Source organism: Corvus kubaryi, unplaced genomic scaffold (assembly GCF_017639235.1).
Source record: "Corvus kubaryi isolate FWS band 111438036 unplaced genomic scaffold, C.kubaryi_AGA036_p1.0 split3-73, whole genome shotgun sequence".
Lineage (NCBI taxonomy): Eukaryota > Metazoa > Chordata > Aves > Passeriformes > Corvidae > Corvus > Corvus kubaryi.
The window spans coordinates 43,534,061-43,549,490 of NW_024582091.1; the positions used below are offsets into that span (position 1 = coordinate 43,534,061).

At 43.5% G+C, this 15,430-nt stretch overlaps 1 protein-coding gene across 13 annotated transcripts in view; it reads left to right on the forward strand.

Moving 5' to 3' along the window:
- The window catches only part of NHSL1 (NHS like 1), a 185,796-nt gene that overhangs the window by 121,836 nt on the left and 48,530 nt on the right, over nt 1-15,430 (forward strand). For 11 of the 13 annotated variants that reach the window (XM_042017209.1, XM_042017221.1, XM_042017208.1 and 8 more), the window contains one exon: nt 8,601-8,753. In XM_042017209.1, coding sequence (XP_041873143.1) covers nt 8,601-8,753 — 153 coding nt within the window. Of the gene's footprint in view, nt 1-5,832; nt 6,340-8,600; nt 8,754-15,430 lie in introns of those variants that run through there. The other 2 variants (XM_042017217.1, XM_042017220.1) reach the window with 1 other exon arrangement.

Below are 15,430 nucleotides of genomic sequence, written 5' to 3' on the forward strand. Positions count from 1 at the left end.
TTGGGCAGGGAGGCCGAGATAAGCTACAAAAATTCTTTCTGTGACCTTTAAATAAGTGAAATGAGTAAGGAGCATGTCCCCTTCAGGACACCCATAAGGAGAATGCAGACTGAGATTAGTTGAAGATGTCTGTTGGCTATTAGTGTGGATGCACAAGTGCACAGCTGCCAAAGATGGAATTACAGGGAGATTGTTTGGGACAGAAGTTCAGAAATGGAATTTTTGCAGTCTGGTTTCATTGGTTTTGCTCCTAGTCCTACAGGATGATTCTAATGAGACTTGCAAACTTCTCCGCCTGCTATTTTTTCTATCACTAATTCAGAAGAGAAGGATTTTCTCTGTTGTGCATTATTAGGGCAAGTAAGAGTCAAGACTCTGTAAACTAATTTACTTGCCCCAGCCAGTTTTGATCAGTTCTTTAGGACAAGCCGTAGCACAGGAGCATTCAGGTGGATTTGGAATTTAAACTGAAAATATTTCCTGGAGACATCCTAAAAGGGTATTACTCCCTAGCGAATGAGAGCTCTGTTCTCTGAGAGCTGAAGCTGCCTTAACTGGGGTTCAGAAATGGCCAGAGGAAAAAGGATTGTGCCCTGCAATTTAAAATAAAACAAAATTGCACATTCACTAAACGTTTTCTGTTCTCTTGACTGCCATTACTGTGTGGGGAGATGCTCTAACCAAAAGAAACTGCTGCTTTGTCTGCCGGCAGCCCTGCCCAAATGCTGCCTTTTCTCCCCGCTGATGTGTTTGCATGATAGAGGATCCTGTGGAAAGATGTTTTGAATTGTCAAAGGAATGAATTAGCTTTATTGTGCTGTGACCTAAATAGGATCATCAGATCAATCAGTCTGCTGCTTTTCTGTCCTCTCTGGCTTAGGTTGTGTTGCTTCTCCTTCTCATCTTGCTCCCTCTTCCCTCTGCCCCCGCCGGGCAGCCCCTTTCCCAGAGCCTTCAGGCATAATCCTTTATGATCTTGGATAAAGGAGGGCACAGCCGGGTACCCTCTTTCCAAGCAATACCTGCCCCATAATAGCCTGCACAGGCCCGGGCTCAGCCCTGACTCCCCTGCCCCTGCACTGGGGCATGGGTCCTTCTTGGTGTGTCGTTGTGGTGGCTTTAGGATAAAATACTTTTTCTTCTTTATTCCCTCTCCCCTGTGCATTCTCCTCCTCTTCCTCCTGATCCCAGGTTTAATGAATTGTAATTTCTCAGTAGCCAGGGCAGTATTGCGCTTCACCAAGGCTGAGGTTGCCTTGAAAGAGGCCATTGTGAGCGAGGGGAGCTGGAGACTGGAGGGCAGCTGAATGCGGTGCCGCCTGGGACGGCCTTTGTGGAGGGAGCACTTTTGTTCTCCTGAAAGATGCCGGGAGAGGGCCAGCCGGGACAGGGTCTCAGGGAGGGAGAAACCCATTCTGACCATAAATTACTGACTCCTGTGCTCTGCAAGGAGTCCATTTAGGCACCAGCAAATGGTTAACAGCATGGGTGAAGGTGGTCAGAACAGGCACAACGCTTGGGCGTCAGTTTTGAAAATACTTGAGGCATTTGGACTTTCTGATGTTTCTTCATGATGGAAGTCTCACCTAGAAGTAAAAGTGCAGCTTTCAAAGCTGGGTGGTGTTGGTCTGAGGCAGGCAAGAGCCTTGTGACCTGCAGGAAGGGGTTTAATAGCCCTCCTCAGGTTCAGGCTTGCCCTGCAGATGCCTGGATGCTCTGTGCAGCCTGGGGAGGGGGTGCGTGGGGGTCACTTCGATAGTTGCACCACTCCAGACGCCACAGCTGCTCAGAATGGGTGGGTGGGGGTGGCAGGGAGCAATCCCGAGCGTGTCCTACACAGACACATGCCTGCAGACGTGCTGGAAACAACTGCCCTTCAACAGCTTCTTCCCTATGCATCCCGTGAGCTGCTGTAGGATGGCACAGTGGAAACTTAGTCAGAGCAGCTGAGTGATGTGTCTGTAAATGCAAAGGCATCGATTTAATTGTTTTGAGTACATCTGCTTGCCAGCATTTCCACTTTCCCTTTTGTGCATTGAACAGAGGCTCACTGGAAGAGCTCTCACAATGCAGTTAGTTCCCAGATCAGTTGGATGATTTTACTTTTTCTTTCCTCTGAAAATGTCATAAATGCTACATAGTTGTTTAATGGAGGATGTTTCCATTGTCCAGATAAAGTTGCTAAGGCCTGCAACTTGAAGTTTAGGTTTTGAGATGATGGTACATTTTAGTAGTTCTATGCATCATTCCCTTAATGAACTTGATACATCATGTGTTGGGTTTACCTCTCCTTCATGAAAATGAAGTGGTAAAATTTGTCTTCATTTGTGGGAGGGAGCAGGAAAGCATTGCTTTAGCTATTCTTGTGTTTTATTTGGTTTTCTTAAACACTTCCTAAATTTCTTACTGCATGTATGCAGGGCTGGTGATTAGGAAGAGAACGCTGATTTTCACTGATTCCATAGTGTCCCTGTGGACAGCTGCCCCTGGGGCTGCTGCCAGGCAGCTGCTCCGGCTGTGGTTACAAATGACCCAAGAGTGTCACTTTTCAACATTTGCCTTTTTATAAAGCTTCAACTTTTTCAGTGGATCTTGTGCGCTGGTGCTAAGGTTCAGGGCACTGGGTTGTGAATGGGGGCTAGACAGGAGAGTCCCTCTCCCCCAGGGGCTGGCTGGAAATATTTCTATGGAAGCTTAATATTTCCAGATTGTTTCACAGGCCTCGATGTTTTATGTAGCCGTGAATGTGGAGGGGTGGCTGCCCCAGATGGCTGTCGTGGAGCAGGTCAGCTGGAAAGCCCCTCTAAAGAGGGGATGGAGCAGGGAGAGGAGTGAAGGAATGGCTACAGCGTTTCAGGCATGCCATATGCAAGCAGCCACTCTTCTTTACTTCTCTTCTGCATTTATGTGGCCTCTACTAGAAAATTAGAATCAGTTTAATCACTCAGGGATTAAAAACTATTATAGTTGAACTAAAAAAAGCGCTTTGCTAATGAATTCATTACACAGTTGTGATTTTGAGGATGCTGTTTGGCACTGCATCTTGCGCCTCTCAGTTTCTTTGCTCCAGTCCCTGACTTTGTAGGAAGGAGTTTCTTCTGAGCCAAACTTTGTGACCAATCCCATCCAGTACGAAGTGAAAATTACTATTTGCTGAACGTCTCCTCCATGTTTTCTGTATTCCTTGTGATATTCCTGTTTCCTCTGTATTTCTGTGATCCCTGTGTGGCAGCGACTGTGGTCCCTGCTTCTATGTGGTAACTCAGGCGGTGGATTAATATTAACTTGTCCAAGGTGGAGTAGCAAGTGTGTCACAGAGCAAAGTCTCCCCAGTCTACTTGTCTCTGAGCCATTAGCATTTAAAGAACTGGTATCACAGTGTACACACCTACTGTTCATGCTGAGTTTATCTAGCTTTAACAGGCTTTTTAATTTCATTCTATCAAGTTAATTTTAGGTTGTTTTTTCTTGTTGTTTGGTGGGGGGGTTTGTGAGTTCGCTGTATTGCCAATGTTTGAGGCTGATGTCCTTTATCTGTTTGCATAGTGACTACAATATAAATTTTCTCAACTGCCCCATCTTTTCCTTCTCTTCGCAATGTAGGGAGGCCAAGCGCAGAGGAGCACAGGCATTTCATGCTTTTAAGTTCTCAGAACTGCTGTTAGAAGCCGTATGTGGTGACATTTTCTTGAGACAGAAAAAGTGTTTACAAAAAGCTGGGTTGAGACAACGTGATGAATTTTATGGAAGTCAGTGGGTTTGTCTCAGGTGGGGAAGAGATTTTGTTCGTTGTTGAACTAGTGCAGACTCTCAGAGGTGCAGATGAGTAGCCAGACGGTGTTTACTTTAGGGTAGTCCCTCATGATAGCCATTTTTGATGTCTGACCTCTTTAACAGCATGACCTGAGGGAAGGTGGAAGCAAAGTCGGGGCGGGGAGGGGGATGAAAGGCAGACATCAATTTAGGTATTGTTTGTTGCTGTGTTTGAATGTCTGCCTCCATGCCTGAGATCAGGGCTAGAGGATAGTGGTCAAGTGCTTGTTCCCAGGTGGGAGAAATGCTCCAGGGTGGGTTGAGGATCCAGTAACAAAGAGCACACTGCACTTGGCACACATTGTAGCCCGGGGTAAAATGGAAAGGATTCTGAACCGCCCAAAGTACCCAGGATCGTGTTGATTCACAATGTCTTGACCATGAAAAGGTAATGAAGTCTTGCTTCCCAGGGCTTGCAAGGCTCTGTTGAGGTTCTGTGTTGACCTTTGGAAGAGTGTCTCACTTCCAGCAGCCCAGACTCCATCATTTTATAGATTGAAACTGTCTCCTTTCCCTGTGCTCCCCTTCCTATGTGCTGAAGAAGAGGCACATGTAGGAAGAGGCACTTCCTACATCATACAAAAGATCGACACCACACTAGAGAAAAGGAGTTACCATCTCCTTGTTTTTCTTTCAGATGGCAGTGTAGCTGCAGTTAGAAATAGAGTCACTCTGCGCTCACTTCCAGTGTGTATCCAGCAGGCACTAATTTAAACTGGTTTTATGGTTTGTGGACTTATAGGTAATGGCAAATGTCTGACAGGGGTATTACTGTGTATTTGATTCAAAAACAGCACTAAATAGTTACCTTGTTATCAGACTTAGATGCCAGAGTAATTTTTTGCGTAAGGTACTTGATGGAAATCAATGCAAGAAGCAGAGGTGCCTTCCCTGCCATTGCTGCCATGGCAGCATGGTCTTCTCTCCCTTTGGCAGAGCTGAGCCAGTCAAAATGGCTCTTGGACCAGCAGCTGCTGGAGAGACCTGCTGCTCATTGTAGTTTTGATGTGAAGCCCATGTTGCAATTGCAAAAACTCTGGATTTCGAAAATATTGATGAAATGTTGATGATAGCGTGTTCAGACAATGATGAACAACTGCGTTTGCAGTCTGTTCTTTGCAGTGCTGCGTCTCAACTGTTTGCTGAAACTTAGAAGTTCCTGTGGAGCATCTGCTTTTTACATGCTGTGGTCCCAGAGGCTGGATCCTGCTGCAGGTTTGGGGTCAGCCTGAGCCCCCCGCTGCTGGCATTTTTCTTTTTCATGAGGAAAAAAATCCTTTTCATTGTTAACTCGAGGGGGTTTCCTAAGCTTGCTTTGTGAGGGAGGGCTTGCTTCTTGAGCCTGAACATTGTGCGAAGGGCATGCCCTGCTGAGCACATTCATTTGGTGCTTAGAATTGTCTCTTTAACTTCTGCAAAATTGCAGTTCATTCCTAGGAAGGATGCCTGTGGACCTCTGTACAGATACATTTTTTAAGACATGAGGATATAATGTGCATCTCAAAAAGCTGGGCTATTTCATCTCCCTGCACAAGTTTCGTTTGATGAATAACAGAATCTCTATTAGCCAGAAGTAACTCGATTTCGTTTTTCATGTATCTGGTCTAAAATGACGCTAATAAGAATAAATTAGGAGTGTAACTGAATAAAATTCAATATGTAAAATTAGTGTGCTGATGTCTCAGGCAGTGGCAGTGTCTGCGGGGGGAGCAGTGGGACTGGAAGGGGAGGCAATGCAGAGCCGAGACTGCGTGCTGCAGCCAGCTAAGGCGCAGCTCTGGATCCTTAATAAAGTGGGAGCAAGAGGGTGAAAATAAAAAAAAGGGGTGGTGGGGGGAGATGGGGGAAGGATGGGAGCGGTGGGAAAGCAGAGCATCCTGATTAGCACGAAAATACAACACTCATTTGCAACTGGAAGGAGGCCGGGGCTGCCCGGCCCCCCCGGCGGCACCGGGGAGGTGCGGCGGGAGGGGGCGGGGGCAGGGAAGGTGCCGGGATCTCCTGCTGCTCCGCCGGCACTGCCGGCTGGAGCCATGGGAAGGAGAGCAAGCACCTGCCAGCTCGGGACTTTCTCGAGCAGCCAAACTTGGAGAGCGGAGGAAAGGAGGAGAACAAGAACTGAGTAACTGCTGTGGACAGCAAGAAAGGCTTTTTCATCCTGCGCAAACGTGAATAACAGCTGGGGCGCTTTTTTCTCCTGTTTTGCTTGTTGGATCTGGCTGTTTTCAGCCCACAAGGTTACATGAGAGGAGGACAAATTCAGGCTAAAGAATTGTAAATTATTTCGCCTATCAGAAAGCTCTAGACATATTTAAAGTGATTTCAGAAAACAAAGGCAGAGGGGAGAAACCTGGAGAAGAGAAATTTGGTGTGCAGAGTTTGAACAGGTTCGGTTTGGCAGTCACCTTTCTGCAGCTCCTCCTTTCTATGGGATTTCAGCTCCAGGAACACGGTTCAGCACCTTGAAAATGGTGGTTTTCATCAACACAAAGCTTAAATCTCTCATGAAACTTTTCAAGAGAAAGAGTAAGTATAGCTGTGTGTGCTCACTGTTCTTTCAGGAGGCAGCCCAGTTCTGAATGAAAGTGCAGGTCTCTTCGGCGTCCCTTCTGCTTCCTGCAGCCTCTTTTTATCTCGCTCTTTTCATTGTTTATCATTGTGGAGTGTGTGGAGGCAGCCTTGTGAGGGTCTTTAGGACCTCTCCTTTGGGACACTGGCTTTGGAAGTGCTTTGTCACGGTGATTTTGAAGGAGCCAAAGTTCTCGGTGTGAAATGGGCAACTCGGTGACGAGGCAGGGTGTGCCCGTGTGTCGTGTTGTCCTTATGGTTTGTCAGACATCTGTCTGCTTATGCGGCTGTGGGCTTGTATCACTGAGGTATCTACATAAAAGTTTGTTCAGAGCCGAGGTTTGTTTTTAAAGATGCTCTAGTTTCAGAGTGGCTTTTAAAGTCACGTGGATCTTCCTTTAAGTCATGAACGACAGACAAATCACGCTAGAGAGAGTAGTTGGCAATTGTGCACAGCACTTCTGTTGACTAGTTCTGATGACCATTATTGCTCTGACGAGCAGTAAACCTTAATTTTGGTGTGGCAGAACTGCAGCCAGACAGTGGGCTTGGCAGCAGGTGTTTCCTCCTCCTCTTCCTCCTCCAGCCTTGCCCCGCTCCCCATCCGCCGGCTCAGCCAGGGAATGGCGTGGGTGCCTTTCATTGACTTTAAGTGTCACCTTTTCTGTTAGATGGGGGTGATTGATGCTGTAACCAGGTAGGTGATGACCTCTCCGTTTTCTGTGATTTAGGTTTGACTGCTGGTTAGCAAGAACAGGAAGAGTGGGCACAGGCTGAATGTGTATCTGCCTTGTTGCAGTCTGTGAGAGGGTGCAGGACCAAGACACAGAGATGCGGACACTCACTGAAAGGCTTTAAAAACCTTTTTCGAGGTCTGAAACTAATGTAAAAAGTGTGAGGGAAGGCAGATAAGAAGCTGCCCTCTACCCCAAGTCATTTTAGGAAGGAACAGACATTGAGCATTAGGCTGTAGATAGGTTTTGAAGTGAGAGGCGTAGCTTATTTTCCATAATGAATACCAATTGTTTCCGTCTGAAATGATCCCAGCAGATACACAGTAGTGTTAAGGAAAGGGTAATTTTTCAAATGACAGGAGGCTGTTGCCTACTTTTTGCTTCTCAGTTTTACATACCTCCTCTGCTATCACAAGGGCATCAGACAAACCACAAAGTGATGCCGCAGGCAGCGCAGCAGCAAAGGGAAGATGCAGAACTGACAGCAAGGCCAGGGGCAGTGGAGCTGTGGCAGCAGGGCAGGTGCTTGGAAGGCAGCACCATCTGTAGTTGCTTTTCCTGCTTTGGAGAGCTGAAAAGCAAGGATGTGCAGCATGCTTGGCCAAGGGATGGCTGGGGAACAATAAAATATGACCCCCAACTGCCCTTTTTCTGTTTACAGCAGGGTAGAGGATAAGGCTGTTCAACTGTAGAAGTTTTTATTGATGATAAACTGGAAACAAAAGGCAGTGGCTGTCTCTCGGGAAGCATAAATGATAAACAAATCTTGGCAATATGTGCTTTGGCTGTTTCACTGCTAGACTGTCTGTAAGGAACTTTGAACTTGAACAAGGTCTGTGTTTTATTTTCACATGTCTATTGACTGCAAAGAGGTGGCCAGAGATAGCCCTCTTCAGTGCATTTGTGCTCTGAGCAGTATTTGTCCACGGAGTTGCTTTTGTTATATCTGCTTTCCACTCACCACAAGGGAAAGTCGCTAATTTATTTGTTTCATTGAAATCTTCTTTTCTGGTTTGAGCAGTCATGAGGTCAGACAAGGTTGTTTCCCAATACAGATGAATCTGTTGTCATCTCTCATGAAGGCTGTCATATTCCCAGGGGCACCTTTGAGCCAAGAGGAAGCTATTCTGCACTGCACAGCACCTTCCATGATCAGGGAATGGAAAACTGATTCCTTTGTGAAGAGTGGGAGCTAGAGGGCTGGAGGGAAACAGAGTTGCAAGTTTAGAGTAAATAAAACAGCAATTACAGAAATGGGAAGAGCAAAAGGTATTTCCTGCAGAACATAATTTTAGAGTAGAAATGCAAGGAAGGGTTTTTTAGCTGTCATGGAAGTGGGGTTCTGGAGAGTATTTTGATGGGTCTGCAGTGGCAAACAGTGCTTCTTTCATTTGTAGATGTTGTGTGGGAAACTTACACGTGGGATTTCGTGATAGAGCTATCTGCAATAACATTTAATTTTCTTCTTATTATGTCTCTCTGCAGCTGTTTCCAACCTAGATGAAGAGAGTAGATGGACTGTGCACTACACTGCTCCATGGCACCAGCAGGAAAATGTCTTCCTACCCTCCTCAAGACCACCTTGTGTGGAGGACCTGCACAGACAAGCCAAGCTGAACCTCAAGTCAGTGCTGAGAGGTAAGACACTGCTACCGACACAGACATGTCCTAAAAGGACTGTACATTTTGCCACAGTCTTTGCAAACATATCCAAATTGCAGGCTTACTTGGTTTTTCTGCAGCATGTGTAGAACATTAGTGGGATTTTCCCACTCAAATGAGGGGACAGGGGAAAAATTATTTTGCTATGAAGAGACAAGTACATATGTTACCTGACAGAGCACTCTAAAATAGAAAAGCATATCTCTTGGCCATTTCCATTTAGTCTTTGGAGTGTTTCCAAAATGATACCTTCAATTTCAGAAAGTCCTGAATTAGTCCATTTGTAGGGTAAAAAGTGCATCAGAGGTGTTTCATTTGGTGATTTCTTCTGTTGTTGTACAGTGTCATTTCCAGGGTTGTGGCTGCTTGTGAGAAGCTGGAAAAAGTGCTGAGGACTGAAAAGGGACATGGGGAACAGGGCACTCACAAGGACTCTTCCAGTAATAAAAGTGCTTTCTTGTAGAAGGGTTCAGCATATTTTTAAGGCCCAGTTTTTACCCATAGTACCTTCATTGGGGGCTATATCTGTGCAGTCTGTCGTGGGAGGCATTGTGTTGTGTCAGTGTAGCCGTGAGAACAAAGACAGGCAGCCAGCAAGGAGGCCTGCAGAATGTCTGTCCCTGGGCCAGACATAAAGTTTAAAATAACAGTATAATGTTCGTGTTCTGGAAACGGTTAACCTAGATTTTTCTTTACACTGGCTATTTAACAAAGGGGGTTACCCTGCAAAGAGCCAACTCGTTCAAGTCCCTTTTTGTTTCAGCAGGAACTGCAGGTACTTGATACCTTGCAAAGTTAACCTGATTTAAAAGAAGATTGTATTTTTTATTTGTTTAACATGACATTACTGCTTTTTAGACTTGAAGAAAGCTTCATTTTATATGTCTGAATAGAGAAGTATTTGACCGCCATATTTCATTTCTCTTGCCATTTCCCCAGTTAATTGATTTTCACTGTCTCTTACTAGGTGCTTTTTGTTATCATTTAATAGGGAAGTCTTGACAGCCAGTGTTATTGGCTCCTGCATGGCTCAGCAGATAGCCTGTGTGTCCTCTATACTTATTATAGGATTAATACATTTGTGCAGTTCCTTAGCCTTGAAACATTTATTGTTCTCTTGCAGGCACACTTACCAGTCCTTTACAAAATAAAAATATTTGCCTGCTATAAATGAAAAAGAATACTGATTGTTGTTAGCTTTTTGTGAACCTTAACCACTCATTCTAATATTGTTTTCTGTTCTTGTTTTGGACTGTCATTAAAAAGAAAACCTGCACAAGCTAAAATGCTGCGCTGATTTTCTTGAGTTTTATCAGAAATTTGTCTACTGCATTTTTGTGTTCTATTTGAACAAATTTATATCTAATATATTTGTGTGAAACCAAGTAATATGTGCTGCTTCCTCCTCTTACACACCTGGAGTTATTTTGGTCGGGTGGGATTTTTCTCTGGAGGTGCTGCTCATTATAAAAAAGAAGTTATTCAGTACTACCACAATTTTCCAGTTAGCCATCTGAGTTAAGTAAACTGGCTTGTGTACATGATGTAGGACTGCTTAGCAATGAAGTGAGTTTCAGTTTCATGCTTTCAGGGTAGTAACTGAGAGAAGAAACTGTGATGATACCTTCACCAGACCTCATACTGCTGATTTAGTGAACACAACTCTGTTACTTATTTATTTACTTATTTGTTTAGCCTCAAGCTCTTTCCTTGAGCCATGTTTTTTTTTTCCCTAAGTACAGTTTTAAATAACTCCTTACTGTTCCCTGTAACTGTCCTGAGAAGCTACAGCCATGAGTAGTAGTAAGAGAAGCCCTGACTAAAGTTTTATCAGTTTTACTCTGCTGCTGCTTCAACACTGTAAAATCAGGAAGGCACTGGTGCTTCTGATTATACTTGGAGAATTGGGTTAAGAGTTCTGTATCCAGAGCAGAGTTTCATTCAGTGTAAAAGCACTGTCAGAATTGTGACATAATTTTGACAACTGCCGAACTGCTTTTCCACCTGTTTCTTTAGAAAAGACAACATTTTCTGAAGCTTCTTAATAGGGAGAAAGGAAATTCAGTGCTGTGTGACCCTGGCATAGAAGAGCTTGAAGTAGCCTCATGAGAAGCACCATTGGGCTAGCATGGGGACTTCAGCTCTGCATGTCTTGGCCTCATGATAAAGCTTGCATTTTGCCATCCTTCTGGTGTTTCAGATTCTTTGCTTGAAGTAAACTGTGGAGCAGTAGGACAGCTGTATGTGACCCAACATGCTGTATGGGCAGTGGGGAAGGAGTAACACTGGATGACAAAATGCACTGTACTCTGTGCAGGAAGTGGGATGAATCTCTTTTGTCTCCAAAAAATGGTGGCACAAAGGGAAACTGGAAGGAAGTAGAACTAAAGCAAATACAATTTTTCCTTTATGCTAAGTCAGAAATGAAGCGGTGGACATGTTACAGAAGTGGAGAAATACGAGGGCAAAGATATTGAAGTGCCTTTCATAAATTTTTGGGACTATTTTAAGGTTTTTAAGAATAGGTGAGACAAGCACTACTCAAAAATCATTTGTGTATATTTAATCCTATCTTTCAAGGAGGTTGGGAAGGAAGAAAGAACCTCTGGTGATCCCCTTGAACCTGATAATGGGGTCTTGAGGACTAAGTAAGCAGCTATTGTTCAGACCATCAAAAGGCATGTTTGAAAGTTTTCCAGTCCTGTTCTTGTTCACATTATGAGAGCTGATGTTACTGGTACATAGCAGCTTGACTGAAAACTATTAATTTGTTGGTACACGTGGCTCCCCTGTGAATGGAAAAGGAAGTATAAAACTTAGGTAACAAATAGTAATTGATGTGTAGAGCACATTTAAACCACCTGTAAAAGTATCAAATGTATAAAATCTTTCAAAATAATTCAAGCAAAGTATTTCTATCAGGGTATTTTTACCCATCTAATAGTAACCAGATGGAATCCTGGCTAGCTTTTAAGATAGTCAGTGCAAAGGTAGACTATTTATTCTGGTACGATTTTAACAGCAAATTCTTTACAGCATGGGTCTAATAAAAAAAAAAAATTGCGTGAAGTCAAGTCTGTTATCTAGAATAAACTTTTAAGTGCCACGTAAGAAGCAGAAGCTAGTAAAGAATAGCTACTTAAATTGGTTTAAGAATAAAAAGTTAGAGATATTAAAATAAATAGTATATAACCTGTCTTGAGAGAAATAAGTACACCGTCTGCTAATCTCTGCATACTTTTTCAGGAAGCAGTGTTGTGTTTGGAGAAGGAAAAGATTTTTGCCATTAGTTTTTGTGCAGTTGATTATTTTACTTTGTATATTATATATTGATATGTCCCCTGCTTATCAACATTGTGGAAATGGATGTGGTATGTGACAGTAGATGTTGCATAGAAAGATATTTTAGGTTTTTACCTATGAACTAGCCTTTTATCCTTTTGAAATGAAGGGGAAATACTGTGCTTTTCCTTTATGAAGCTACTTTCAAGTGTAAATGGTGAGATCTTGCATTGAAATTTGTTCATAAGTGAGGTAGAGCTTCTTATCCTTCTTTAGGCATGCAGGTGCTCTGCTGCCCTTTGAAGTTTTAAAAAGCAGTATTGTCCAGTAATCTGAATTAGAAAATGAAGCACCTGGAACCTGGAAAGTTTGGGATGCATAGTCTATCTGTTCCTGAGAACTGAAGTTGCTTTATGTAACCTATATTAAAATTGAAAGTTGTTATTGACTAAAATCAGTGGCTTGATATCTTAAGCCCAGGCTGTGTTACTTCATTGTAAATGAAAGGTCTCAGTGGCTTAATATGATGGCTTGGGAAGAAGAGTAACTTCAGCTGCACTTCACAGTCATGGTGCCCTTGCAGTTTGATTTAAACGTTTGGAAAATGATGCAGTTCTTGGGTTGTGGTGGTAGATACTATATTTTTTCTTAGTGTTTTGTTTGCACTGGATAAAGCAGACTCTCCTATTCTTTGGGGAAGGAGCCAGCACCTCAGAGTGCTTGCTGAAGTAGATGGGGTGCCATGTGCCTTGCAAGATGCATGTTTTCTTGCCCTCAGGGCCAAGCTACTCTGGCTGGCCTTTCCTGAAAGCCTGTCCTATGCGGCCTCTTCATAATGTTTTCATGGTCACTTTGTGGAAGGTGTTTCCCAATATACAGATGTTCAGATAGAAACAATACTAGCCACTGAGGAGTCTTAACATGACTCTTTGCTTTGTGTCACTGTTTTGTCCTGTCATGAAAACAGGAGATGAAGACAACAGATGGGAAAGAAGAGCTGAGACTCTGCATGGGGCCAGGATCCTCAAATCCTCAAAAACAAGTCCTGTCCCTTGCTGTGTGCTCTGCTCTGGGGCTGAAGGACTACTAGACTTGTCTAGTCTCATGTTGCTAATGTCTGCTGAGTGGCTGGACTTGCACTGAGTCTGGTCTGGGCACTAGGACAGCTGTGAGTTTGGTGTTGCTCAGAGTGGCATTGCTGAATCTGTGCTGAAGGGCCCAGTGCCACCTACTGCAGTGTTTCTTACAGTGTTCTTGGTCTGAGGGTGAGCGGTTCAGTGAGTGTTCAACCAGAGTCAAGAGGGTAGCACTGTAAAACAGCTCCCATCCTTGACACAGTGCTTTGACAGATCTGGCTCGTTGCATGGCCCTATCTGAAGAAAGGTGTCTGAGGAAGTCTCTGAAGTGCAGTGGTCTTCAGCTGGGAGCTCAGATAGAACAGCTGTAGTATATGGCAATGACACAAATTCTTGGTAGTAAAAGTAAATTGAGACTAATCCTCATTTTGTGAACTGTTATACTCTAAAATTGACAAGCAATAAGGTGTGAAGTGTGAAGATGGGGAGGAGGCACAGCACTGTTGTAGTGTTGCTTTGCTTAACTGCTTGGGGTGTATCAAAAGTGTGCCTTGTTTACCTTCTGAGCAGGTTTGCAACATGAACAGTGTGTTACCGGTGGAGGTCCAATGTCCTAAAAGGAAAGCCTAAAGTTTAATCTGAAATGCATTGGCCTTGGATAATCTTGCAAATTATGATGAAGTGAAGGAACAGAAAAAGGAATTCTTACCATGTACCTGAACTCTTCGTTTCTACTTTTTTTTTGAACTATTCTAAATTTTCCCTCAAATGTGGATATATGTCAGTTGCAGTGATGGGAGCCAGAGCAGGGCATATATAGTTGAATTTCCGAGGGGCACTTGTCTTCCAGTTCCTGCAATTAGCAACGCAGAGCACTTTTGATTAAAAAAAAAAAAAAGTGGGGGAGTACAAACTCCACCATTGTGTGTTGTCATTTCTTCATGAGCTGGGATTCAACAGGCATAAAGGGCAGAGATGGAATAAGTGTATTAATGTTAAAGGTCAAACACAGCCAGACTGAAATGATACCAGGCTGTTAGGAGATATCCAGCTTCTGAAGAGTGTTGTGGACCCTCTCTGCACTCTTGAAGTTGCAGATGAGCTGCAGTGTCATGTCACGCACTGCTGGTCACTGTCCAGACTGGTTGTCCTTTACAGCAGGTAACAAAGTGTTCGATGTGACTGAGGAAGGTGTTGCTGTAAATAGTGGGAACGGTCCACACGCCGACTTTCATACTCCTTTTCAGACTATAACTGCTGAAACTTCCTGCGCAACTGCCTGTACTTTGTACCCTCCCCCCTCCTCCCCAGGATAATTGTGTTGATTCAAGCTACATACATAATATAGGGCTCGTTGTTCCAATGTCTGCGATGATTCATTTATTATCTCATCTTCAGAAGAGCTGGATTTGGCTGACTCTAGCTTCTGTTTAGCTTTGTTGGCCAAATTCAAGGAATGTATTTAAGCAGCAGTGATTGAAACACTTGATTTGTTTTCCAGAAGACATCTGGTTAGCATTGTCAAATAAAACCGGATTTAAGTAGTTAGTCATAAAGCCTCTATTATGTCTTGCTACAAGACCCTCCAGACAGGTATGTGTTCAGCCTTTGTTTTCTCAGTGCGTCTGCCAGATCACTGTTCAGATGAGCAATATTAGGGTCAGACCTACTAGTCGATAATCCTGCTGAGAAGATTATGGACTTAAAATAATCTTATGTTTCATTAAAGAGCTGCAAAATAGGGGGAAACCACTTCTTACTGACAATAGCTGTGGTTCAGGTTCAGAGAGATGTCAAGATGTGAACTCCCTACCAACTGGAAAACTTAAGTAAAGGCCATTAAAGGCTAGGAGTAGACCATGTGTTCCTGAAAGGCCTTGGAGTTATAAAATCAGAAAATGGAAATCAATTTGTTTTTAATTACTTTAGTTTCAATTGTCAAGTTACTATCAGAGCTTCTGCTCTTGTATTCTGCTTTTTTTACTGTTACTGAATTAATTCACCGTACATCTGTTGATGGTTTTGGCCAAGTTCCATACTCCCAACTACCCTTTCTAATAAGGAATTTCAAAAAGCAAATACTCAAATGAAACAGAATTTGATCAAGAGGCTACGGTGCATGTGTTTGAAAGCTGGTCTTGTGCTGCAAAACTGAACTACTTGGAAGCATCTAGGTTGCCTATTTTTAGGTTTAGTTTATGTAGTGCAGTGCTGAGTGCAAAAACATAAAAGAGTGGTTATATGTAGATTGATTGCATGATACACATGAGCAGTGAAAGAAATTCCAGTGAAAAG